The sequence below is a fragment of the Mirounga leonina genome, unplaced genomic scaffold (genome assembly GCF_011800145.1).
Source record: "Mirounga leonina isolate KUSES-001 unplaced genomic scaffold, KU_Mleo_1.0 Mir_200, whole genome shotgun sequence".
In the NCBI taxonomy this organism is placed as follows: domain Eukaryota; kingdom Metazoa; phylum Chordata; class Mammalia; order Carnivora; family Phocidae; genus Mirounga; species Mirounga leonina.
In genome coordinates this window covers 14,912,544-14,938,195 of record NW_023270503.1, presented here as the reverse complement: position 1 = coordinate 14,938,195, position 25,652 = coordinate 14,912,544, and the positions used below count along the sequence as shown (strand labels likewise).

At 40.4% G+C, this 25,652-nt stretch overlaps 2 protein-coding genes across 2 annotated transcripts; both read left to right on the top strand.

Annotated features, from left to right (window-relative positions):
- Positions 1-14,745: 14,745 nt before the first annotated feature.
- On the top strand, positions 14,746-15,707 carry LOC118025034 (olfactory receptor 4D1). The gene is given in 1 exon segment (XM_035027370.1): positions 14,746-15,707. A coding segment is annotated over 1 exon segment (942 nt). The 3' UTR covers positions 15,688-15,707.
- Positions 15,708-23,259: 7,552 nt separating this feature from the next.
- LOC118025033 (olfactory receptor 4D1-like) lies at positions 23,260-24,195 on the top strand. The gene has a single exon (XM_035027368.1). The coding sequence runs from the start codon at positions 23,260-23,262 to the stop codon at positions 24,193-24,195; it is 936 nt and encodes a 311-aa protein (XP_034883259.1).
- The last annotated feature ends 1,457 nt before the right edge of the window (positions 24,196-25,652 follow it).

The window sequence follows — 25,652 nt, the reverse complement described above, 5'->3', positions numbered from 1 at the left end:
AGCCACTTTTTGGGAGCATTTTGAAGAGGAAAAGAATGTAACTCAGTCACATATCCTCAACCTTGAGTAAGGCAGCTTTTAAAATAGTGAGATAAAAATAAATCTGATTCTAGGACACCTGGCTGGCTCAGTCAGTAGAACATGCGACTCTTGATCTCAGGGTCATGAGTTCAAACCCTACGTCAGGGGTAGAGTTTACTTAAAAAAAAAAAAATTCTGATTCCATAAGCAGAGATATCTTTGAAAGGTAACATATGGCAGGAGTCAGGAGAGGCACCTAACCAAGGGCAGATGTGGAAGTTTTGTGAATCTGTAAAATAGCCTCAAGGTTAAAGTAGGAATGAGCTGAGCCTTTGGATAAGGAAAACTAATCCAGGGCAATTGCCCAGGAAAGCCAAGAGACCACAGAGCTCTTGAACTCCTGTTAACTCCCTTTCACTCTAGCAAGGGGTGACTTTTAAAGCAGAAAGAGCCCAGGAACACACATGCATGCACATGGAAATGAGACCCTGGAAAGGTAGGAAGATGGTAAGTCCAGATCATCAGGCCCAGACAAGCTCACCTCTCAGGCAAACTCTGACTGCATGTGAACTTAGCCATGCTTGTGATCTTTTTTCAGATTGGATAATGTCCATTGCACTATCTTCAAGTTCACTTCCCATTGTCATCTCCATTTAGGCCCTTCAGTGAATATTTTATTTCTGTTGTATTTTTCAGTTCTAAAATTTCCATTTGGTTCTTTTTCTACAACTGTCATTTCTTTGCAGAAAACTGCTGTCTTTCCATGTGTTTCAAGGGCGTTCACTTTTATCTCACGGAAAATGGTGATAATAGCTACTTTAAAGTCTGTGTTTGATCATTTCACACCAGCATCATGGTAGCGTTGGTGTTTCTTGTCTTTTCCTTGCAAGCTGTAGAGAGTTGTCCTGTTTTCTTTTTCTTTTAATGTTGAATAATTTTGGATTTTATCTTGGAAACATTACGTTGTGAGACCTTGAGTCTGTCAACATCCTCTGGAGAATGTTGAGTTTGTCTGTCTGCCTAGCTGTCAGTTAACCCTTCTCGTCCTGACCTATCTTGTGTGAGGTGTGCTTCCAATGTCAGCAGACTTCAAAACCTTTATAGTTCTATTATGGTTGGCACCATGTCTGTGCCACCTGGGAGCCAGGCTGGGACCTTGTCAGTGGTGCACACTACCTCAGTTCCAAAAGCTTCTGCTACACTACTTCACATCAGTGCTGCCTATGCACGGATTTAAGGATCCCTTTCTCTCCATCATTTATGGCATCTGGTTCCTAGGGACCCCTTTTCCTGGTGCTCTGGCTACAAAGCCAGGGTTTTCACATCCCTGTGTTGTCATGAAATTCCCATGACTAAATCTGTCTTGGAACAAAGTGGTGAAAATTGAGAGAGAGAGAGGAAAAAAAAAACCCAACAAACAAACCATGAGAATCCCCTGCCCTCTATTATTTGGACCCTGTGAGTCTCTTGCCAGGTCCTCTGGCAAGATAGGGGTTTTGGTCAGAGTTTTAAGTGTCTGTGCAGTTGCTGCAGGATTGTATTTCTATGACTGGGCTTTACTTGGGATGGGTCCAGGAGAAGAAAAAGAGAAAGAGGGAAAAATGGAGATTTTCCCATATATTCTTATGGTCCCTTTCCCAGTCCTCTGACCATAAAGAGAGGGCTTTTCTTAGACTTTTTTTTTTGTACACATCCACCGAACACTTCTGGGACTCTAGAGTCTAAGACAATAGCTATGGAAGGGAAAAACAAGTCAGGGAACCAGCTACCATATTGATTGGTATTCAAGTTTTTACTTCCCTTCCCAAACAGCCTGCTATGCTTTCTGTTTGGTGTCCTCAGATTTTAGTTTTAATCTGTAATAAGTGGGAGAAGTTGGATGGTGTCTTTAGAACCTCTATGAGTACTTTTGATTTGTTTGGTGGACATGTCTTTCTGGTGTGATCACATTGTCCTTGGGCTATTATACTGTTCTTTAGTCTTTTTTTTCTCTCTCCCTTTTTTTTTAATTTCTTTTTTTTTTTTAAAGATTTATTTATTTATTTATTTGAGAGAGAGAGAATGAGAGACAGAGAGCATGAGAGGGAGGAGGGTCAGAGGGAGAAGCAGACTCCCTGCCGAGCAGGGAGCCCGATGCGGGACTCGATTCCGGGACTCCAGGATCATGACTGAGCTGAAGGCAGTCGCTTAACCAACTGAGTCACCCAGGCGCCCCTTTTTAATTTCTTTTAACAACTTTGTATGGGATTCTCCCTTGATTTTTTCCTATGGCTTTTTTTTTTTTTTTTTTGGTGTGAAAGTAGTTTTGCTGAACTTTTGGAAGAGGGCATGATTCATACATCCTCTCTTCTGTTGTTTTTATGTAGTATTCAACAATGTGGTTTCTTGCTTTCTGAGATTTACTAGCTCTGTTAGAGCTATCTCTGTCCTCCCCACCATTTTTGTCTGTACCTTCTATTTCCTTTGTCTCTTTGTCTCATCTGGATCAGTTTTTATTTCATTTCCAGCAGCTTCTCTTCCATGTGGGATGTGTGCTGGAAAGAAGCTCTGGTTTATCAGTTCTCAGAGATTTGACTCCAAACTTCTTACATTCACCCTCCACTGGATTTGGAAAAACCACTCTCTTTTAGCTGCTATTATTGAATTGGCCTGCCATACTTTCCAGAGAATACCTGTTGGCTATTTTTATTTTCTTCCTTTCAGTTCTGTTAGGCATCCTGTTGCTTCCCTCTGCTTCCTCCTTCACAGATGCTGAGACCATGCAGCCCTTGTGCAGGGATTTTCCTCACTTGCTTGTTGGGGTCTGGGGACCTTTATCTAGTTTTATTGTAGATGTTGTCCATGGATATTTACTTTGCTATCTATTGTTCTGCTGGGTTTTTTTTTTCCTAATTATTTTATTTTGGAGATATGGAATAGAAGTTGAGAAAGCTTGAGTGACATTCCAAAGGACACACTGTTAATTTGTAGTAGAGCATATATTCTTCTGAATTCTGGTCGTGTTTTGTTGTTGTTGTTGTTGTTAACTAAAATTATTGTGGATTGATATGCAGCTGTAAGAAATAATAGAGATTTCTTGTGCATTTCTTATACAATTTCTTCCAGTGGTAATGTTTTATAGAGGTAGGATCTCATCCAAGATATTGCTGGATATTTTAAAATATTGAAATCATATAAAGTATCTTCTCTGACTACAATGGAAAGAGGCTAGAAATTAATAAAAGGAAAACTGGAAAATTTTCAAATACTTGGAAATTAAACTACATTCTTAAACAGCAAATGGATAGAAAAAGAAATCACTAGGGAAATTAGAACATACTTTGAGATGAATGAAAACAAAAACACAACACACCAGAACTTATGGGATGCAGTAAAAGCAGTACTTGGGGGGAAGTTTATAGCATACATGCCTACATTAAAAAAAAAAAGAGGTGTGCCAGACTGGCTCAGTCGGTAGAGTGTGTGACTCTTGATCTCGGGGTTGTGAGTTCAAGTTCCACATTGGGTGTAGAGATTACTTAAAAAAATCTAAAATAAAAAGAAGAAAAATCTAAAATCAACAATCAATCAACAGTAACTTTATACTTTCAGGAACTAGAGAAAGAAAAACAAACTAAATGCAAAACCAGCAGAAGGAAGGAAATAATAAAGATTAGAGCAAGATAAATGAAACAGAGAATATAAAAAGAATAGAAAGAATTAACAAAACCAAAAGTTGATTCTTTGAAAAGATGAACAAGATTTAGAAACCTTTAGCTACACTAAGAAAAAAAAAGAGAGAAAATGGGCACCTGGGTGGCTCAGTCAGTTAAGTGTCTGCCTTCAGCTCAGGTCATGATCCCAGGGTCCTGGGATTGAGCCCCACATCGGGCTCTCTGCTCAGTGGGGAGCCTGCTTCTCCCTCTCCTACAACTTGCTGCTCTGCCTACTTGTGCTCTCTCTCTGTCAAATAAATAAATAAAATCTTTAAATAAAAAAGAGAGAGTTCTACCAAACATGTAAAGGAGAATTATCAACAATACTACTCAAATGCTTCCAAAAAATAAAAGAAAAAGGAACACTGTCTAGGACATTATATAAAGTCACCATTACCCTGATACCAAAGTCAAAGGTAACACAAGAAAATAAAACTATGGACCAATATTCTTTATAAATATGGAAGCAAAAATCCTCAACAAAATTCTAGCAAACCAACAGTATATTAAATCCAACAGTATATTAAAAGGATTATACACCATGACCATGTGGGATTTATGCCAGGAATGTAAAGATAGTTTGCCACAAGAAAATCAATCAATGTAATATGCCACAGTAATAAAATGAAGGAAAACCCCACATAATAATGTCCGTAGATGCATTAAACACCTTTTTATGATAAAAACACTCACAAAATTAGGATTGGAAAGGAGACTTTTTTTTTTTGAAGATTGATTTTATTTATTTATTTATTTGAGAGAGAGAGTGGGGGAAGGAGCAGAGGGAAAGGGACAAGCAGACTCCTCAAGGGTGCAGAGCCCAATGCAGGGCTCAATCTCACAACCGTGAGATCATATCCTGAGCCAAAATCAAAAGTCAGTCACCTAACCAAGTGAGCCACGCAGGAGCCCCAGGAAGCGGGGCATTTATGAAACTCACAGCTAACGTGATAGTCAATGTTGAAAACCTGAAAGCTTTCAAGAAAAAGATGCCCACTTCACCACTGCTATTTTCAATACTGTATTGGAAGTTTTACCCAGAGCAAATAGGCAAGAAAGAGAAATAAAAGGCAGGACAAAAAGAAGGAAGAAGTAAAACTAAGTTTGTTTGCAGAAGACATGGTTCTCTATATAGAAAATCCCATAGAATCCACAAAAACTATTAGAACTAATAAACAAATTCAGCAAAGTTGCAGTGTGCAATATCAAAATGCACATTTTAGTTGTGTCTCTACAAAACCAATTAGAAAAAGAGTTAAGAAAACAATTCCATTAACAATAACATCCAAAAGAATAAAATACTTAAGAAAAATTTAACTTAGGAGGTGAAAGACTTGCACACTGAAAAATGAAAAACATTGCTGACTAAAATTAATAAGGATTTAAATAAACAAAAAGACATCCCATGTTCATAGATTGGAAGGCTCAATGGTGTTAAGATGGCAATACCCTCCAAGGTGATCTACAGAATCAATGCAATTACCATCAAAATTCCAATGGGCTTTTTTTTTTTTTTTGCAGAAATGGAATGCACAATCTTCAAATTCATATGCAACCTACAAGGAGCCTCAAATAGCTAAAACAACATTGAAAAAGAAAAACAAAATAGGAGGACTCACAATTCCTAATTTCAAAACTTACTACAAAGCTACAGTAATCAAAACATCGTGGTACTGGCATAATGATAGACATCTAGACCAACTGAAGAGAATTGAGTGTCACATGAAAAAGTGCTCAACATCACTCAGCATCAGGGAACTACAAATCAAAATCACAATGAGATACCACCTCACACCAGTCAGAATGGCTAAAATTAACAAGTCAGGAAATGACAGATGTTGGCAAGGATGCAGAGGAAGGGGAACCCTCCCACATTGTTGGTGGGAATGCAAGCTGGTGCAGCCACTCTGGAAAACAGTATGGAGGTTCTTCAAAAAGTTGAAAATAGAGCTACTCTATGACGTAGCAATTGCACTACTGGGTATTTACCCCAAAGATATAAATGTAGTGATCCGAAGGGGCATCTACACCCCAATATTTATAGTAGCAATGTCCATAATAGCCAAACTATGGAAAGAGCCCAGATGTCCATTGACAAATGAATGGATAAAGAATATGTGGTATATATGTACAATGGAATATTATGCAGCCATCAAAAATTGAAATCTTGGGCGCCTGGGTGGCTCAGTTGGTTAAGCGACTGCCTTCGGCTCAGGTCGTGATCCTGGGGTCCCAGGATCGAGTCCCGCATCAGGCTCCCTGCTCTGCAGGGAGTCTGTTCCTCCCTCTGACCCTCCCCCCTCTCATGTGCTCTCTGTCTCTCTCATTCTCTCTGTCTCAAATAAATAAATAAAATCTTTAAAAAAAATTGAAATCTTGCCATTTGCAATGATATGGATGGAACTAGAGGGTATTATGCTAGGTGAAATAAGTCAATCAGAGAAAGACAATTATCATATGATCTCACTGATATGTGGAATTTGAGAAACAAGGCAGAGGATCATAGGGAAAGAGAGGAAAAAATGAAACAAGGTGAAACCAGAGAGGGAGACAAATTATAAGAGACTCTTAATCTCAGGAAACAAACTGAGGGTTGCTGGAGTGTCAGGGGGTGGGGGAAATGGGGTGGCTGGGTGCTGGACATTGGGGAAGGCATGTGTTGTGGTGAGTGCTATGAATTGTGTAAGACTAATGACTCACAGACCTGTACCCCTGAAACAAATAATACATTGTATGTTAATAATAAAAAAAACAAGAGAGAGAATTGAGTGTTTAGAAATAAACTCTGACTCTATGGCCAATAGTGCCAAAGACATTCAATGGAAAAAGAGAGTCTTTTAAAAAAATAATGTTGGGACAACTGGATAACTATATGCAAAACAATAAAGTTGGACTCCTACTTCACTCCAAACATAAAAATGAACTCAACATGAATCAACTACCTATATAAAAGAGCTAAAACTATAAAACTGTTAAACAAAAACATGAGTAAAGTTATGACCTCAAATTTGACAATGGATTTTAAAATTTAAAAAGCACAAGCAACTTAAGAAATAATAGATGTATTAGACTTCACAAAAATTAAAATCTTTTGTGCACCAAACACATTATCAAAAATATGACAAAATTACCTACAGAATGGGATATGATATTTGCATATCACACATCTTATAAGGGTTTAATATCTAGAATACACAAAGCATCTTTATAACTCAAAAAAAGAAGATAATTCAACTAAAAAAGGACAAAGGATTTGAATGGACATTTCTCCAAAGAAGATATACAAATGGCCAATTAACACATGAAAAGATGTTCAACATCATCGATCATTAGGAAATGCAAATCAAAACCACAATGAGAGGAACAAGACAAGGATGTCCACTCTCACCACTTTTATTCAACATAGTACTGGAAGTCCTAGTCACAGCAATTAGACAATAAAAAGAAGTAAAAGACACCCAAATTGGTAAGGAGGAAGTAAAACTTTCATTATTTGCAGATGACATGATACTATATACAGAAAACCCTAAAGACTTCACCAAAAAAACTACTAGAACTGATACATGAATTCAGTAAAGTCACAAGATACAAAATCAATGTGCAGAAATCTGTTGCATTTCTATGCACTAATAATGAAGCAGCAGAAAGAGAAATTAATAAAACAATCCCATTTATGATTGTGCCAAAAGTAAAAGATACCTAGGGATAAAACTAACCAAAGAGGTGAAAGACCTGTACTCTGGGGCACCTGGGTGGCTCAGTTGGTTAAAGGACTGCCTTCGGCTCAGGTCATGATCCTGGAGTCCCGGGATTGAGTCCCACATCGGGCTCCCTGCTCAGCAGGGAGTCTGCTTCTCCCTCTGACCCTCCCCCCTCTCATGTGCTCTCTCTCTCATTTTCTCTCTCTCAAATAAATAAATAAAATCTTAAAAAAAAAAAGACCTGTACTCTGAAAACTATAAAACATTGATGAAAGAAATTGAAGATGACACAAAGAAATGGAATGACTTTCCATGTTCATGGACTGGAAGAACAAATATTGTTAAAATAGCTATACTACCCAAAGCAATCTACCGATCTAATGTAATCCCTATCAAAATACCAACAGCATTTTTCACAGAACTAGAACAAAAGATCCTAAAATTTATATGGAACCACAGAAGACTCTAAATAGCCAAAAACAATTTTGAAAAAGAAAAGCAAAACTGGAGATATCACAATTCCAGACTTCAAGTTATATTACAAGCTCAAGTAATCAAAACAGTATGGTATTGGCACAAAAATAGACACATACACCAATGGAACAGAAAAGAAAACCCAGAGGTAAACCCACAAGTATGTGGTCATTTAATCTTTGACAAAGCAGGAAAGAATATCCAATGGGAAAAAGATAATCTCTTCAACAAATGGTGTTGGGAAAATTGGACAGCAACACGCAGAAGAATGAAGCTGGACCACTTTCTTACACCATTCACGAAAGTAAACTCAAAGTGGATTAAAGATCTAAATGTGAGACCTGAAACCATAAAAATCCTAGAAGAGAGCACAGGCAGTAATGTCTCTGACATCAGCCAAAGGAACATTATTGTAGACATGTCTCCGGAGGCAAGGGAAATAAAAACAAAACAAACTGTTGAGACTGCATCAAAATAAAAAGCTTTTGCACAGTGAAGGAAACAATCAACAACACTAAAAGATGACCTACTGAGTGGGAGAAGATATTTGCAAATGACATATCCAACAAAGGGTTAGTATCCAAAAGATATAAGGAACTTCTACAACTCAATAGCAGAAAAACAAATAATCCAATTTAAAAATGGGCAGAAGACATGAACACACATTTCTCCAAAGAAGACATCCAAATGGCCAACAAACACATGAAAAGACACGCAACATCACTCATCACCAGGGAAATGCAAATCAAAACCACAATGAGATATCACCTCCCATCTGTCAGAATGGCTGAAATCAAAAACACAAGAAACAACAAGTGCTGATGAGGATGTGGAGAAAAAGGATCCCTCATGCACTTTGGTGGGAATGAAAACTGGTGCAGCCACTGTGGAAAACAGTATGGAGGCTCCTGAAAAAATTAAAAATGGAACTACCCTACAATCCAGCAATTGCACTACTGGATTGACCCAAAGAAAATGAAGACACTAATTCAAAGGGATGCATGCACCCTTATGTTTATAGCAGCATTATTTATAATAATCAAATTATGGAAACAGCCCAAGTGTCCATCTATAGATGACTGGATAAAGATGTAGTACATATATACAATGGAATATTATCCAGCCATAAAAAAGAATGAAATCTTGCCATTTGCAACAACATGAATGGAGCTAGAGAGTATAATGCTAAGTGAATTAAGTCAGTAAGAGAAAGACAAATACCATTTGATTTCACTCACATGTGGAATTTAAGAAACAAAACAAGTGAGCAAAGAGAAAAAAAGAGAGAGAGAGAGACAAACCAAGAAACAGACTCTTAGGGCTCCTGGCTGTCTCAGTCAGCAGAGCAGACAACTCTTGATCTCGGGGTTGTAAGTTCAAGTCTCATGTTGGGTGTAGAGATTACTTAAAAATAAAATCTTAAAAAAGAGAAAGAAACAGAGAACAAACTGGTGTTTACCAGAGGGGAGGTGGTTGGGGTGTGGATGAAATAGGTGATGGGGATTAAGGAGTGCACCTGTTGTGATAAGCACAGGGTGATGTATGGCATCGTTAAATCACTATATTGTACACCTGAAACTAACACAACACTGTATGTTAACTCTCCTGGGATTGAAAATGAAAACAAAACCACTATGAAATGCTTCACTCCCACAGGATGGTTATAATAAAAAGACAGATAATAAGTGTTGGTGGAGAAATTGTCACTGCTCAGATGCTGCTGGTGGGAATATAAAATGGTGCAGCTGCTGGAAAACAGATTGGCAGTTCCTTAAAAGGTTAAAATAGAGTTATCATATGACCCGGTATTCTACCTCCCGGGTATATATTCAAGATAATTGAATACATATGTCCACACAAAAACATGTGTGCATATATTATAGCAACATTATTCATAATAGCCAAAAAGTAGAAACACGCCAAATGCCCAAGAACTGATAAATGGTAAACAAAAGTGTATATCCACACAATGGAATATTATTCAGTCGTAAAGAGGTACTAATAGAACATGGAAGAACCTTGGAAACATTATGCTTGGAGAAAGAAGCAAGAAGAAAGAAGACTACATATTATACAACTCCATTTATGTAAAGTGTCCAGAATGGGCAAATCCATGGGGACAAAACTAGATTAGTGATTAGTGGTTGCCAGGGCCTGGGGATAGAACAGACTGGACAGTCACTGCTAGAAAATAGGAGGTTGCTCTCAGAGTGAGGAACATGCTCTGGAGTTAGACAGTGGCTGGTGATGGTTACACAAACCTGTGAATATATGAAAACCAACTGACCTGTGCACTTTATGGCATGTGAGTTCTATCTTGAGGGTAAACTTAGCCAATTTGTATTAAGAAGGTCACACTGGCAGTGAGGAGAGCAGATCAGAGGTGGGGGTGAGAGATGCCTTAATAAATGGACATGTGAAAAAGGCTTTGGAGTTTACAGAGGGCATGACCTGGACCATGTCCTAGAATAGAGCTTAGTTTTTCAACTACGGTGGTGGAAGCAGAGGTTGAAGGCCTTGCACTGCCCATGGTGCTGACCTCAAAGGATTTGGTTCTTATAAACCTCCCCGGGAATTTATTTCCCATAAGTTTCTTCCTCTTCTTCATCTTAGCCCTATGATCAGTGCCCCCGCAGCATTGGGACCCAAGGCGGTTTCTCAATGATAATGTGCATCTGATGCAACAACTTACACACTTTTTTAAATAACTCCCAGTGCTCCTGCCCTCAGCAGCCTCAGCCCGGCTTCAATTTGTGAATTAAGCCTAACTTTTTTTCCCTGAGGAGTGTCTTTCCCTTAAGGCCAATCCTCTGTGTGTTCTTGGTCTGACAGAGGCCAGGAAGAGAATGGAGCTACAGGAGAAGGGTAGCCTGGAGGGTGAAGGTTCTAAGTCCCCTTGGCCACTTTGGGCCGGAGGTAGGTGTCCCATGGACAAGTCCACACTGAAAAGGCTCCTGCAAAGCCTACTGTAAGACAAGCATGGGGTGGAGGGAGGGTAGGGGAAGTCACTGGGCAAGAATGCTGGGGGACAGGGCTTGGGGGAACAATTAATTTTATCTGGAACTAAAACTTTTATCTGTACTGGCTTATGTGTTGTGTGGAATTCAGGACAGAGGGTGGGAGGGAGAGCAGAAGAGATACAGCTGGTTTCTCCCCCATCTCCCACACACATACTCCAGCTTCTTCCCACACCTAGAAGAAAACGCCAGGTCTTTCTCTCACACTTCCCACTCTCTACTGTTCCCCTTTTAATCCTCTGTTCTTCCTCCTCCTCCTGCCCGCTGCTCTCCCACTCCGAGTCTCCATTCCTTCTCTACTGCTTTGCCTCCATCCTCCCTTCTTCTCTATCTTGTCTTAATAAGACCCGTTAATCCTTCCAAGATGACCACAGACTAAATTCACCCCCATTTTTGGAATCACTTGGTGCCCCTCCCCTCCTCTCTCAGTCCTGCATGGACGAATTTCATTAAGAGCAAGATGGATGGGAAACAAGATGGAGCAACAACAAAAAAGGTCTGGAATCCTTCTCTTTCCCTGTTCATATCCATGCCCCTCAGTATGTCTCTTTATTTTGCTTTCCCGTCTAAATCTATTCTTTTTGCACGTAGGCGGAAGAATCATTTCCAAACATTCTTACAAGTTCGTGGAAAGCATGCTGGCCATGCTAAGAGGATGCTTTTAGGTTTGTAAATCTGGTGATGCTGGGAATTAGGATTTGGGGTTCCCTTCAAATTCCCTTGAACTGAACTCTCATTCAGTGGCGACTTGCTCTCTTTTCACCTCTCACAGTGGTCTGGCCCATCCCAGCACTCCACCTACCATCAAGCCATCAAGCATTCTTTTGGGAACCATCTATGAGAAAGGCTATGCGTGCCCTAAGAACTGTGTAGCACTCAACATATCAGACTTGCATTGAAATTACAAACATAAGCGAGGAGACAGAGCCATCTTTATGGAAAAATACCAGTCCATAGTAACGTTAGGGAATAGCTCATTACTCTCAGGCCTTGAAGGAGGGGTAGGATTCGGATAGATGAACAGGATGGGAAGGCAATCCAGGTGGGGTACTGGCCTGATGAAAGGTCCTGACGCGTAAGGAACTGAGGAGGGGATCAGTTTGGTTGAAGTCAAAGGTTCTTAGCAGGGAGCAAGTAAGAAGAGAATAGTAGTTAGGAGTGCAGAATCTGGGACTAATCAGACCTGGGTCAGAGTTCCAGCTCTGCTACTCACTTTCAGTGTGACCCGGGGCAAATGATTTAACCTAGAGTGGGGATAATTAATAGTACTGGCTAGGGCGCCTGGGTGGCTCAGTCGTTAAGCGTCTGCCTTCGGCTCGGGTCACGATCCCAGGGTCCTGGGATCGAGCCCCACATCGGGCTCCCTGCTCGGCGGGAAGCCTGCTTCTCCCTCTCCCACTCCCCCTGCTTGTGTTCCCTCTCTCCTAGTCTCTCTCTCTGTCAAATAAATAAAATCTTTAAAAAAAAATAGTACTGGCTATATTTTATAAGCATGCAAATACTATATGAGAATTAAACAGGCTAATGTTTATAAATTGCTTAGCATAGTGCCTAGCACATAGCGAACACTCAGTAAATGTCTACTACTACAATAACAGCAATTCCTGCTACAACTACGAGAAATGTTTACTACTTCAACAACAAAAGGTTAGTATCCAAAAGATATAAGGAACTTCTACACTAAGTGGCAGATGGTTCTGCAAAGAAAGGTAGGAGCCCTTAAAAAGCCATCTAAGTGTTAATTCTTTCTTATAGGCAATGAAGAATCATGGAAAATTTTGAAAGTTTTGATTTAGAGGGAAAATGTCTTTTGAAGTTGACATTACAGAGTGTGCATCTCTGACTGATAAAGGCATATAGAAATGTGTGACAGTTGTAATTTTTATAGGGATAGAGATAAAAATAGGGATAATAAAACTATGCTGTTGGCATTTTAGGAATCCATAATCAGGTGAGAGGGTTGGGGTTGGGGGTAAAAGGTTAGGGGTCAGGGGCTTTCTCAGAGAGACCCAACCAGGCCATTTAAGATGCTGCGCACCCAGTCTAAACTTGACACCATGTGGTAGAGCAAGGACACAAAGCTAGAGACAAAGATGTATTACTCTTTGTAATTACTCTACTTTGTAGGGTTGTTCTGACAACGCCCCTGGAGTGTCTGCTCCTCTCCTGCCTGTCTCGGGGATTTCTACCCTAGTGTGCTGGGATAAGCCTATTTTCACCCTGTTTCATCACATTATTTTCCACCAAAGGGCTTACAGGGGTTCTCAATTGTCGATGGGGACGCTTTTCAAATAGTCTTTTTTTTTTTTTTTAAAGATTTTATTTATTTATTTGACAGAGAGAGACACAGCGAGAGAGGGAACACAAGCAGGGGGAGTGGGAGAGAGAGAAGCAGGCTTCCCGCCGAGCAGGGAGCCTGATGCGGGACTCGATCCCAGGACCCTGGGACCATGACCTGAGCTGAAGGCAGTCGCTTAACCAACTGAGCCACCCAGGCGCCCCGCTTTTCAAATAGTCTTATGCTGGAAGTTGGTGAAGCCACAGAATAAAGAAAGTGTATCTTCCTGGAACACCATTTTACACAAATATTGGGGATAAATGTGAATTCTAGATAAAATAAACATGACAATATTTTGAGTACTGTAACACCTCACAGATAATTTCAGAGATAATTCTGTTTCATATTTGTTGATAGAAATCTTTTTACACATATTCATTCAATTCCCTGTGAAAAGTACATCAGTGCAATTGCTATTGTTCTTCTCATATATCAGGTGGGAACCAGGGAGGAGAAATCCTTTTATGTTCTAATATCTTCACAAGGTCGGGCCTCAGGGCAAATTTTTCTGAACGATTAGAGAAAATTTTGGAAAAGTGTAGCTCAAGGGAATGGGTTTTAACATTAAAGAACTCAGTTTATTTTTCAAGTGAATGCCTTCTAGAACTTTCACTTACTGAACTAAAGAAATCTTTCTTCTTTATTCTATATTTTCTATAACTCCTTGGTTTTCGCAATCAAAGTTTACAAGCCACAATACTTAAATTTTAAGAAGCCCCTCAAAGATTGTCTAGAGTTATGCGTATAATAGGAAGTTCACATAGTTTTTGAAATATAAAGCTTGAGAGTTCAAGGAAATTGTGCATTTGTCCAGGACTGTTTTGAGATACCTCTGCAGATGGCCCCATGGCAACAATGCCATTAGAGAAGTATTTATGTGGAAAAGTTTGAGAAGTATTAATATCCCAGCTTCAGCCAAGATCATCTGCTTGTTTGATTTACGTTTGGTTCCAAATTAGGGCATGACAATTTCTTCCGATCTACACCTCTCTTCCTTCAGCAATGAATCATATGCAGCTCCTCAAATCTCTGCCATGACAAAGCATCTGTTTGTTTATCTAAAATCATTAGTCTCTATATCCTCTCAAGATTTTTGCATCCAGGATGATGATATTTGTGGTCACATGTACTTGCTGACATGTTTATTCATTTTTTTCATTTATTCAACCATATTTGTGGAGCCTGTAGTTCACAAGACACTATGTTGGGCACATCAGGTATGAATCAGACATGAAACCCGTGGGACAAGGACAGAGTGATACAAAGGGGGAAAGACTCATAAATGTCTGTGATACAATGTAGGGTGTGGTTAAGGAGATAAGTCTGTCAAAGCCTTGGAAATATATTTATCTCCATGGAAGTCTCTCCTAAGTTCCATCTTGGAATATATTCAACAATGACTTGATCAAATTATTCCTGACTCTCCAAAGGAAAATGATGGAATTTTCATGATTTTTTTGTTTTGCATGGTTTTTCTTTAGGCATGTGGGGAAGATCCCATGGAAGCTCAGAATATCACACATGTGTCAGAGTTTGTCCTCTTAGGATTCTCACAGACCCACAAGCTCCAGAAATTCCTGTTCCTGGTGTTCCTATTTGTCTACGTCACCACTGTTGTGGGAAACATCCTTATCATGGTCACAGTGACTTCATAGTCCCGGCTCCACATACCCATGTATTTTCTGCTCCGAAATCTGGCTGTCTTAGACCTCTGCTATTCCACAATGACTTCTTCAAAGATGCTGGTGGACTTCTTTCATGAAGTCAAGACCATTTCCTACCAGGGCTGCATGGCCCAGATCTTCTTCTTTCACCTCTTGGGAGGCGGGACTGTCTTCTTTCTTTCAGTGATGGCCTATGACTGCTAAGTAGCCATCTTCCAGACCCTCCACTATGTCACCATCATGAACACTCAGTTGTGTGTGGGGCTGGTGGTGGCTGCTTGGGTAGGGGGATTTGTTCACTCCATTGTCCAGCTGGCTCTGATGCTCCCATTGCCTTTTTGTGGCCCCAACGTCCTGGATAATTTCTACTGTGATGTCCCACAAGTGCTGAGACTTGCCTGCACTGACACCTCCCTCCTGGAGTTCCTCATGATCTCCAACAGTGGAATGTTGGTCCTTATCTGGTTCCTTCTTCTTCTGATATCTTACACGGTCATCCTGGTGATGCTGAGGTCCCACTCAGGGCAGGCAAGGAAGAAGGCAGCTTCCACCTGCACCACTCACATCATTGTGGTGTCTATGATCTTCATTCCCTGTATCTCTGTCTACTCCCGGCCCTTCACCCCCTTCCCCATGGACAAGGCTGTGTCCATCAGCTACACAGTCATCACCCCCATGCTCAACCCCATGATCTACACACTGAGGAATCGGGAGATGCAGGCAGCCATGAAGAGATTAGGCAAGCACCTTGTGATATGTAACAGGGAGTCAACTTAAAATATCTTGAGTTTAAATGACAAGTCTTCCCTCTAAACTTTTGTTTTCCCATGTGAAAGGTGGATGGAAGTCTTTATAGAGGGTGATGTTTGAGATTAAATCAATATTTCTCTGGACCTACTCCTGTGTCAGGTATTGTGTTAGACACTTTCTCACTTTTATCTCATCCTCATAAAATGGACAGTGGATATATTATTTTATATTAAACACTTTAACAAATGAGAGAACTCAGAGAGAAATAACTTGCTTAATGGTGAGCAGCAAGTATGTTCCTGGCAGAGGAACAGGCAGAGGCCAGGACGTGGTTCCTCTGACTCCAAGTTTACAGGCAAGGCTATGGGTGGGATGTGAAATTCAAGGTTTCCCACAAACACAAGGGAAAACCTGGAGAGTTCCTCAGCTGTGGATGAATATCTGTGATGACTGGTGAACAATCTCATCTTAACTCTGGAATAATCACAATCTTTTCTTCTCCCTGCTTTTACTCTTCTTTCTTTATCTTTGGAGTTCTGTAACTTCGTGTCAACTATGTCAACTGATTGTTGTCAGCTTTCTTTTGTCTGTTCAATCTATTGATTCCATTTGTAAATGACCAGAAGTCACTTACTGGTTCAATTTTTTAAAAAAGTTATGTTGAGTCCCCCCTTTTTTTTTTTTGAAGATTTTATTTATTTATTTATTTGAGACAGAGAATGAGAGAGAGAGAGCACATGAGAGGGGGGAGGGTCAGAGGCAGAAGCAGGCTCCCTGCCGAGCAGGGAGCCCGATGTGGGACTCGATCCAGGGACTACAGGATCATGACCTGAGCCGAAGGCAGTCACTTAACCAACTGAGCCACCCAGGCGCCCGGGTCCCTTTCTTAATTTATGAAAATTTTACTTTTATGTGATCCAGAATATCAATTCTAAGGATGGTAGGAAGCATAGATGCTAATTATACTCTATAACATTGACCTAAAGGAGAGAAATGGGAGACATTTCCTCAAATGTACTTACACGTGAGCTCACAACATGAGATACTCAGTTTTGAACTGAATGTGTTGAGGAATAGCTCCTTTAGATGAACACAGCTATATCCTTGAGAATTTAAGACATCTCTTACTGAAACTATGCTATATTTATGATATAAATGTGATTCAGATGTAAATTTATTAACCCTAAATGGGTTGGTGCAATGTTTTTCACTATAAAGATAGTAGAGAAAAAATTTAAAGGAAGTTGTTCAGAGGGTGCATGGGTGGCTCAGTCAGTTGGGTGACCGACTCTTGGTTTTGGCTGGGGACATGATCTCATGGGTCCTGTGATTTGCCCCAGGTCAGGCTCCACGCTCAGCAGGGAGTCTTCTTGAAGATTCACTCCTTCTGCCCATCCCCCCACTCGTGCACACACTCTCTCTCTAAAGTAAATAAATAAATCTTAAAAAAAATTGTTCATAAAATGGCCTAAATTAAAAACATTCCCCACATTCTGATGCTATCTTAAATTGTATAGTGAGACTCTAACAGGATTTGCAGCCTTGGTGCTCAATCCGGGCTCTAACTCCTGCTGGTTGTGCTCCTTTTGGACATCATTGAATCTCCACTTCTTTAGCTATAAAATTTCCATAATTGCTCAGTGTTGTGTGGGTCAGTGGGGTACATGGAAAAATTCCAGCACAGGACTTGGCATATAGTCGGCATTCAGTTAATATTAGTTCCTCACCCATTCCCATTTACAATGATTTTTTGACTTCTGGTCAAACATCAGGTCTATTTTAATTCCAGTATAGTTAACTTACAGTGTTAAATTAGTTTCAGGTGTACAATATAGTGATTTAACAATTCCATCTATTACTCAGTGCTCATCAAGGTAGGTGTCCTCTTAATCTCCACCTATTTCATCTATCCCCCCACCCACCTCTCCTCTGGTCACCATCAGTTTGTTCTCTATAGTTAAGAGTCTGTTTTTTGGTTTGTCTCTTTTTCCCCCCTTTGTTCATTTGTTTTGTTTCTTAAATTCCATATATGAGTGAAATGATATGATGTTTGTCCTTCTTTTACTGATTTATATAACTTAGCATTATACTGTCTAGACCCATCCATGTTATTGCAAATGGCAAGATTTCATTCCTTTATATGGCTGAATAATATTCCAGTATGGCTTTATAATATCCATACACACACACACCACATCTTCTTTATCCTGTCGTCTGTTGATGGACACTTGGGCTGTTTCCATAATTTGGCTATTGTAAATAATGCCTCAGTAAACATACGGGTGCATATATCCTTTCAAATAGGTGTTTTCCTATTCTTTGGGTAAATATGGAGTAGTGCACTACCGGCCCATAGAGTAGTTTTATTTTTAATTTTTTAACGAACCTCCATACTGTTTTCCACAGTGGCTGCACCAGTTTGCATTCCCACCAAAGTGCATGAGGATTCCTTTTTTCCACATCCTCATCAGCACTTGTTGTTTTTTGTGTTTTTTATTTTTGCCATTCTGGCAGGTGTAAAGTGATGTCTCATTGTGGTTTTAATTTGCATTTCCTTGATGATGAGTGATGTAGAGTGTCTTTTCATGTGTCTGTTGGCCATCTGGATGTCTTCTTTGGAGAAACATGTGTTCATGTCTTCTGCCCATTTTTAAATTGGATTATTTGTTTTTCTGCTGTCAAGTTGTAGAAGTTCTTTATATCTTTTGAACACTAACCCTTTGTTGGGTATGTCATTTGCACATATCTTCTCCCATTCAGTAGGTTGTCTTTTAGTGTTGTTGTTTCCTTCACTGTGAAGAAGATTTTTATTTTGATGTAGTCGCAACAGTTTATTTTTGCTTTTATTTCCCTTGCCTCCGGAGACATATCTACAAAAATGTTCCTTTGGCTGATGTCAGAGACATTACTGCCTGTGCTCTCTTCTAGGATTTTTATGGTTTCAGGCCTTACATCTAGGTTTTTAATCCATTTCAAGTTTGTTTTTGTGTGTGGAGTAAGAAAGTGGTCTAGTTTCATTCTTCTGCATATAGCTGTCCAGTTTTCCCAAAACCATTTGTTGAAGAGACATCTTTTTCCCGTTAGCTATTCTTCCTGCTTTGTCAAGGATTAATTGACCATATAATTGTGAATTTACTTCTGGGTTTTCTATTCTGTTCCATTGGTGTATGTGTCTGTTTTTGTGCCAATACCATACTGTCTTGATTACTTAAGCTTTGTAATATAAGTTGAAACCTTCCCACCAATACTTTTAAATTAAACCAAGATAGTCATCTGGTTCTTTAGGGTCTAAACAATCAGGTCTAGTCAAGTAATGCTCTTTTGTCCTTTTGTTTATATAGGACTAGTGAAAACAGCTCTCTTAGAAGTTGTTGATGGAAGGCTGTAAATTATTTCAGTTTTAGCAGATTAAAAGAATTTTTTATTTGAGTGTAACTCTACTCAACTGACACACAGGGTACATTACTTTCAGGTAAGTCCTGCCCTCAAGGCTCTTTAACTCATTGAATCGGCCATATCCAGATTATCGAAGAAATTCTCTTTTACTTAAAATCAACTGATTATAGACAGCAATCCCATCTGTGAAGTACCTTCACAGCAACACCTACATTAGTGTTTGATTGAATAACTGGGAACTATAGTCAAATTGACATATAAACCCAACCATCATAACAGGAGGATTATTGATTATCAGCGATGCTTGGGCACGCTCAAGGAGAATAAAAACGAAGTTGCTTCTGGATGTATCCTGCATCCGTTTAAGTTTGAAGTGGTAAGTCTGACAATAGTTAAGTCTGACAAATATTTATTTTCTTAGCTATATGGTACATAGGGAAATCATTTTCTCAGTTCAGTTTTCCATGTCTGGGTCTTTAGCATGATTCCTCTATTCCTGCGATTCTGGTCTTCGGAATTCATTATGTTGGCTAGTGGATGCAGTGAACAGATGAGGTTTGGTGGACATTCTACAGACCCATATGTGTTTTGACAGGGGAAATATATTAACCGAAACATACTAGTTTTCTCTTAGTGAAAGCTAAGTCAGAATCAGAACTCAAAATCACCCACATGACAGTCAATGAAATGTACAAGTCCTGTCCCCTTCCCCAGAATCAATCCAGGCCAATTGGTTCCAAGGGATTAAATTTTGAAGAGGACTGAAGCTCTACATAAGAGTTAGTGGTTGGTTTGTTTTTCAGTCTACATCTCCTGTATGTGGAAGATCTTCACATTATATTCTTATCTGCCAGAGGCAGAAACTTTGTTTGGCCAAGTATAAACATGTGCAATGAGAGAATTTAGACCAACCTGGAAATGCTGTGGAGATCAGAGAGGTCTAAGAAATCAGGTTGTACAGCACATCAAGCTTACAATGGCAGTCAATTTTGGTTTTGATCACTTTCTCATAATGAGAAATTATAGGAGTTTCTTGTAGCAATCTGTGTGTTAGAAGCAGTAATAATTCACATATAAAAAATGCTAGCATTTTATAGATAATGTTAGTAGACCTGGATATGGATGGTAAGTCAACACTGGGGGCTCTGGGTGGTAAAATAAAGGACAAGATTTTTTAAAGTATTGATGGTGTTATACAGATGTTTTCCCATTGATGACTTTCTCTAAATAAAGATCAAGTAAGTTTAAAGAAGAAGGAAAGGGAGAAAGAGAAGAAGGAGGAGAAGGAATAGAGAGAAAGTAATCAAACCAGTTAGCTTGATGATTCTGCACACTCTCAGAGAGAGAAAGAAAGAGAAAAAGAAAGAGAGAGAGTGAAAGAGAGAACAGACAGTGGTGCTGAATGTGTGACCCAGAAACAGGAGCATCAGCATTATCTGAGAACTTGTTCCAAATACAAATTCTTGGCCCTATTATTGACCAATTGAATGAGAAAGTCTGGGACTGGGGACACACTACTCACTCTTCACAAGCTCTCCAGGTGATTCTTTTAAGGGTAAGAATCACTGGTCTAACCAATGGGTTTGTCTAAAACTCCCAGAGTCCGTTTCTTTGGAAGAGACTTTGTCCTTTAAGATCGTGGCTTGAGAATCCCACAACCTGCAAATCTCTAAAGTTTTCAATGTCCTTGGTACTTTGGCTCCCAAGGAAGACCTCACAGAGAGTTAAGTGTTTTTGAGACCTTTTAGAAACTTTTTAACAACGCCCTTGCTTCCCTTGCCTCCAGTGGGAATCGGAGGGCGGGGGGAATCAGCTCAGCTCTGTTTCTAGAGCTGAGCCCAGTCCAATAGTGTGTCCCTGAGGATATACCCTTTTTCCCTAGGGTCACCCCTGCTGTCATAGATGATGTGTGGGCAGTGGCCAGGGAACTGACGCTGCAGGAAAAGGCTCTCTAAGATGATGTGAGACCTGAAGCCATTCTCCCATTCTGGGCTGGAGGAAGGTGAGACACCAAGGTTTTCTCCTCTGTAGGTAAATCAGCTGCAAAAAACACCAAGAAACACTTCCTGGAAAGAGGGGAGATTAAACAAGTAGACATAGACTGGACGGTAGTGAGTCTAAAGTGTGAGGAGAGTCTCGGGAAGGAATTCAGGGGAAATATAATGTTGAAAACAGATGCCTCAGGTTGCATGTGAAAACCCAGGCTTTTAACAACCAAGCAGGAATGGAGGGTGCTGAGAGCAGAGTGCGAGGAAAAGCACCACAAAATTCCCACTTAGATGTAGAAAACAAGGTCACAGAATTACCTACTAATACGTTAATTTAGCAAACATGTTTGGAGCAACTTCTAAGTCAGCGTTGCTGTTCCAGGTGTTGGCGTTATAACGTTACTGAATTTACAGTCTAGTTAAGAGGGACAAGAGAAGAAAGTGATAAATGCTCTAATGGAGCTATTTATAAATCCTTATTGGAACCCAGAGACAGAAGGGATTAATTCTGCTTGGGAGAGATAAGGGGAGGAGTCACAGAGCAGGCGATATCCCAGTCCTTGTAGGGTGAGAAGGTAGTAGAAGGCATTTCAGGAAACAGAACACATTACCAATGCAACCAAGGAAATAACCGAGCATATGGCACATGTGAGAAGCTGTGACACAGGTCTTGGCATATAGTAGACATTCAATTCATATGAATTTCTTGAATAGCAATCTGTTGCAGGGTGACAGGGATACTGATTGCAAAGTTAGGTGAAGGCTACGTTTTATAGCCTTGTGGGACATGCTGAGAGGGAGTTGCATGCACATAGGTAAGCATGATTTTCGACTATGTATAAATCCACAAAGCAAGTTAGGCAGCTTCAAAGAGTTTAAGTTATAAGTCAGGGGCACTGGATAGTCATCGGAAGATTATAATGAGAGAGAAACCAGATATGAGCTTAAAAGGTCTCACTGACAGTCTTATAGAACCAGCCTACGGTGGAAGCAAATAGAAGACAAAGGATGAGATGAACCTGATCTTTAATCCATGATGGACTGCAGTAGGCGCATGAGAGAGGATGGAACTGACACAGGGCAGGAGGAGCGGGGAGACCCGCACCCCTAACCTGTTCCCCTCTATCTCTCCCCCTCCTTTCCCAGCTTTGCCTTGTTCCTTCCTTCCCCACCACCTTCTCATTTCCCCTTCCTTCATCTGCTCTCTTCCTCCCTCTCCCTTTCTCTTCCTCTCCCACCTTGATTCCTTTACCCGTTTCTATGCTCTTATTTCAACATCTTCCTCCTTCTTCTTGTATCAGTAACATCTTCTAAACTTCTTGTTCCTTTCAGCAGAGCTCTCAGAGTCTCCATCATGAAATACTCGTAACTATTTCTTAAACTAGAGACTCTCTCTCACCCTGGCCTCTCTCTTGTCTCAGCACACACTCTGTAACTTTCTGGGCCTCACCAGGTAAGGGGCTGCACCTCACAGCTCCTCCAGCACCCAGCATCAACACAACCTGATTTTGGAGCATTGACTGTCCACCAAGATGGGCACTTGGGGCACAAATAAAGATCCTTGTCTCTGCCTCTGGGAGTTTTCAGTTAAATTGTGGAGGAAACACATAGTCACAGGAAAAGCCCATTAACAGGAGGTTGTGTTAAATGTTGCATGAAAAATGATTGCTAGAAAAGTTTATTTGAGACTGGAAGAAGGGAGGATGTCTTAGAGGAGGAGAATACCCAGAAGAAGTGATTGCCAGAGTGATTTATTTCCAGGCACTTTCTAGGAACTTGATGTGTTATCTATTTCATGCCCTAGACAATTCTATAAAAAAGATGTGTTTATTCCTTTCTTACAGATGTGGAAACTGAGACTCAGAGAGATTAAGTAGCTGAATTAAGGTCAAATCTCAAATAACTAGAAGCCCTGAATTTGACTGCTGGTGTGTTGGAGTCCAACTGTCTCCCCAAACTGGATCACACGGAATCTTTGAAAGGCAGGTTGCATATGCTCTGGATGGCTTTAAGATATCTCATGAATGTATATTATAGCACCAGTTTGTATACTGTCCACTGACAAGCCCATTAATAATCAGCACCGGGTGATATATCTGCACATGAGGATCCATCATCTGGACCTGGACAACTCAGTTTGAATCCTGAGCACTAAAAGTGACTTCCTGCATTTGTGTCTATGATTCCTTTTCTTTGGGAGTATGGGGAAGATACCATGGAGCCAAAAAACCTCACGTGGGTATCAGAGTTTGTCTTTTTGGGGTTCTCAGAGATTCGAGAGCTCCAGCTTTTCCTGTTTCTGGTGTTCCTTTGTGTCTACACCACCACTGTCGTGGGAAACCTCCTCATCATGGTCACAGTGACTTCAGACACCCGGCTCCACACACCCATGTACTTCCTGCTCCGAAATCTGGCTGTCTTAGACCTCTGTTTCTCCTCTGTCACTGCCCCAAAGATGCTGGTGGACTTCCTCTCTGAAAAGAAGATCATCTCCTACCAGGGCTGCATGGCCCAGATCTTCTGCATTCATCTTCTTGGTGGCGCGACTGTCTTCTTCCTCTCGGTGATGGCCTTTGACCGCTACATAGCCATCTCCCGGCCCCTCCACTATGTCACCATCATGAACACTCAGTTGTGTGTGGGGCTGGTGGTGGCTGCTTGGGTAGGGGGATTTGTTCACTCCATTGTCCAGCTGGCTCTGATGCTCCCATTGCCTTTTTGTGGCCCCAACGTCCTGGATAATTTCTACTGTGATGTCCCACAAGTGCTGAGACTTGCCTGCACTGACACCTCCCTCCTGGAGTTCCTCATGATCTCCAACAGTGGAATGTTGGTCCTTATCTGGTTCCTTCTTCTTCTGATATCTTACACGGTCATCCTGGTGATGCTGAGGTCCCACTCAGGGCAGGCAAGGAAGAAGGCAGCTTCCACCTGCACCACTCACATCATTGTGGTGTCTATGATCTTCATTCCCTGTATCTCTGTCTACTCCCGGCCTTTCACCACCTTTTCCTTGGATAAGGCTTTATCCATCAGCTACACAGTTATGACCCCCATGCTCAGCCCCATGATCTACACGCTGAGGAATCAGGAGATGCAAGCAGCCATGAAGAGACTACGTAAGCGCCTCGTGATATGTAACAGGGAGTGAATAAAATGTCTTGACTAGGGGCACCTGGGTGGCTCAGTTGGTTAGGTGTCCAACTCTTGATATCAGCTCAGGTCTTGATCTCAGGGAGTGAGTTCAAGCCCTGTGTGGAGCCTAATTAAAGAAATAATCTTGACTTTAAATGACAATTTTTCTATCTGAACTTTTGTTTTCCCATGTGAAAAGTAGAGGAAAGTCTTTATAGATTGTGACATTTGACATTAAATCAGTATTTCTATGTACCTACTCTTATGTTTGGTATTATGTTAGGCCCTTTCTCACTTTTACTTTTTAAAGATTTATTGATTGATTTGAGAGAGAGAGAGAAAGAGAGCACCCGGGGAGGGGCAGAGGAGATGGAGAGAGAGAATCTCAAGCCAGACTCCTTGCTGAGCACTTACTGGGATCTCAGGACCCCAAGATCATGACCTGAGTTGAAATCAAAGGGCTGGATCCTCAAATTACTGAGCCACCCAGGCGCCCCGGCACTTTCTCACTTTTATCTCATCCTCATAAAATGGACAGTGGGTATATTGTTATTATATAAACATTTTAACAATGAGAGAACTCAGGGAGAGATAATTTGCTCAGTGGTGAACAAGTGAGTGGCAGAGCTTGGCCAGGACTTGGTTCCTCTGACTCCAAGTTTACAGGCAAGGCTATGGGTGGGATGTGAAATTCAAGGTTTCCCACAAACACAAGGGAAAACCTGGAGAGTTCCTCAGCTGTGGATGAATATTTGTGATGACTGGTGAACAATATCATCTTAACTCTAGAATAATCATAATCTTTTCTTCTCCCTGTTTTTACTCTTTCTTTATCTTTGGAGTTCTGTAACTTCATTCAACTATGTCTTTGCATTCACTGATGGTTGTCAATTTTCTTTTGCCCGTTCAATCTATTGATTCCATTTGTAAACGACCAGAAGTCACTTACTGGTTCAATTTTTTAAAAAGTTATCTTGAGTCCCTTTCTTAATTTATGAAAATTTTACTTTTATGTGATCCAGAATATCAATTCTAAGGATGGTAGGAAGCATAGAAATGCTAATTATAATCTATAACATCGATCTCAAGGAGAGAAATGGGAGACATTTCCTCAGTGTATCTTACACATGATCATTCCACTACATGAGATACTCAATTTTGAACTGAATTTGTTGAGCAATACGCCCTTTTGATGAATACTGCTATATCCATGAGAATTTTTTTATTTAAATATCCATGAGAATTTTTAAATTTAAATATCCATGAGAATTTAAGACAACTCTAATTGAAGATAAAGATAACTTATGTCTATGTTTATGATGTAAATGTGACTCATATCTAAATATATTAAGCCTATGGGGCATCTGGGTTTCTGTTGATTGAGTGTCTAACTCTGATTTCAGCTCAGGTCATGATGTCTGTGTGGTAAGATCAAGCCCCTGGTCGGGCTCCATACTGAGTGGAGCCTGTTTA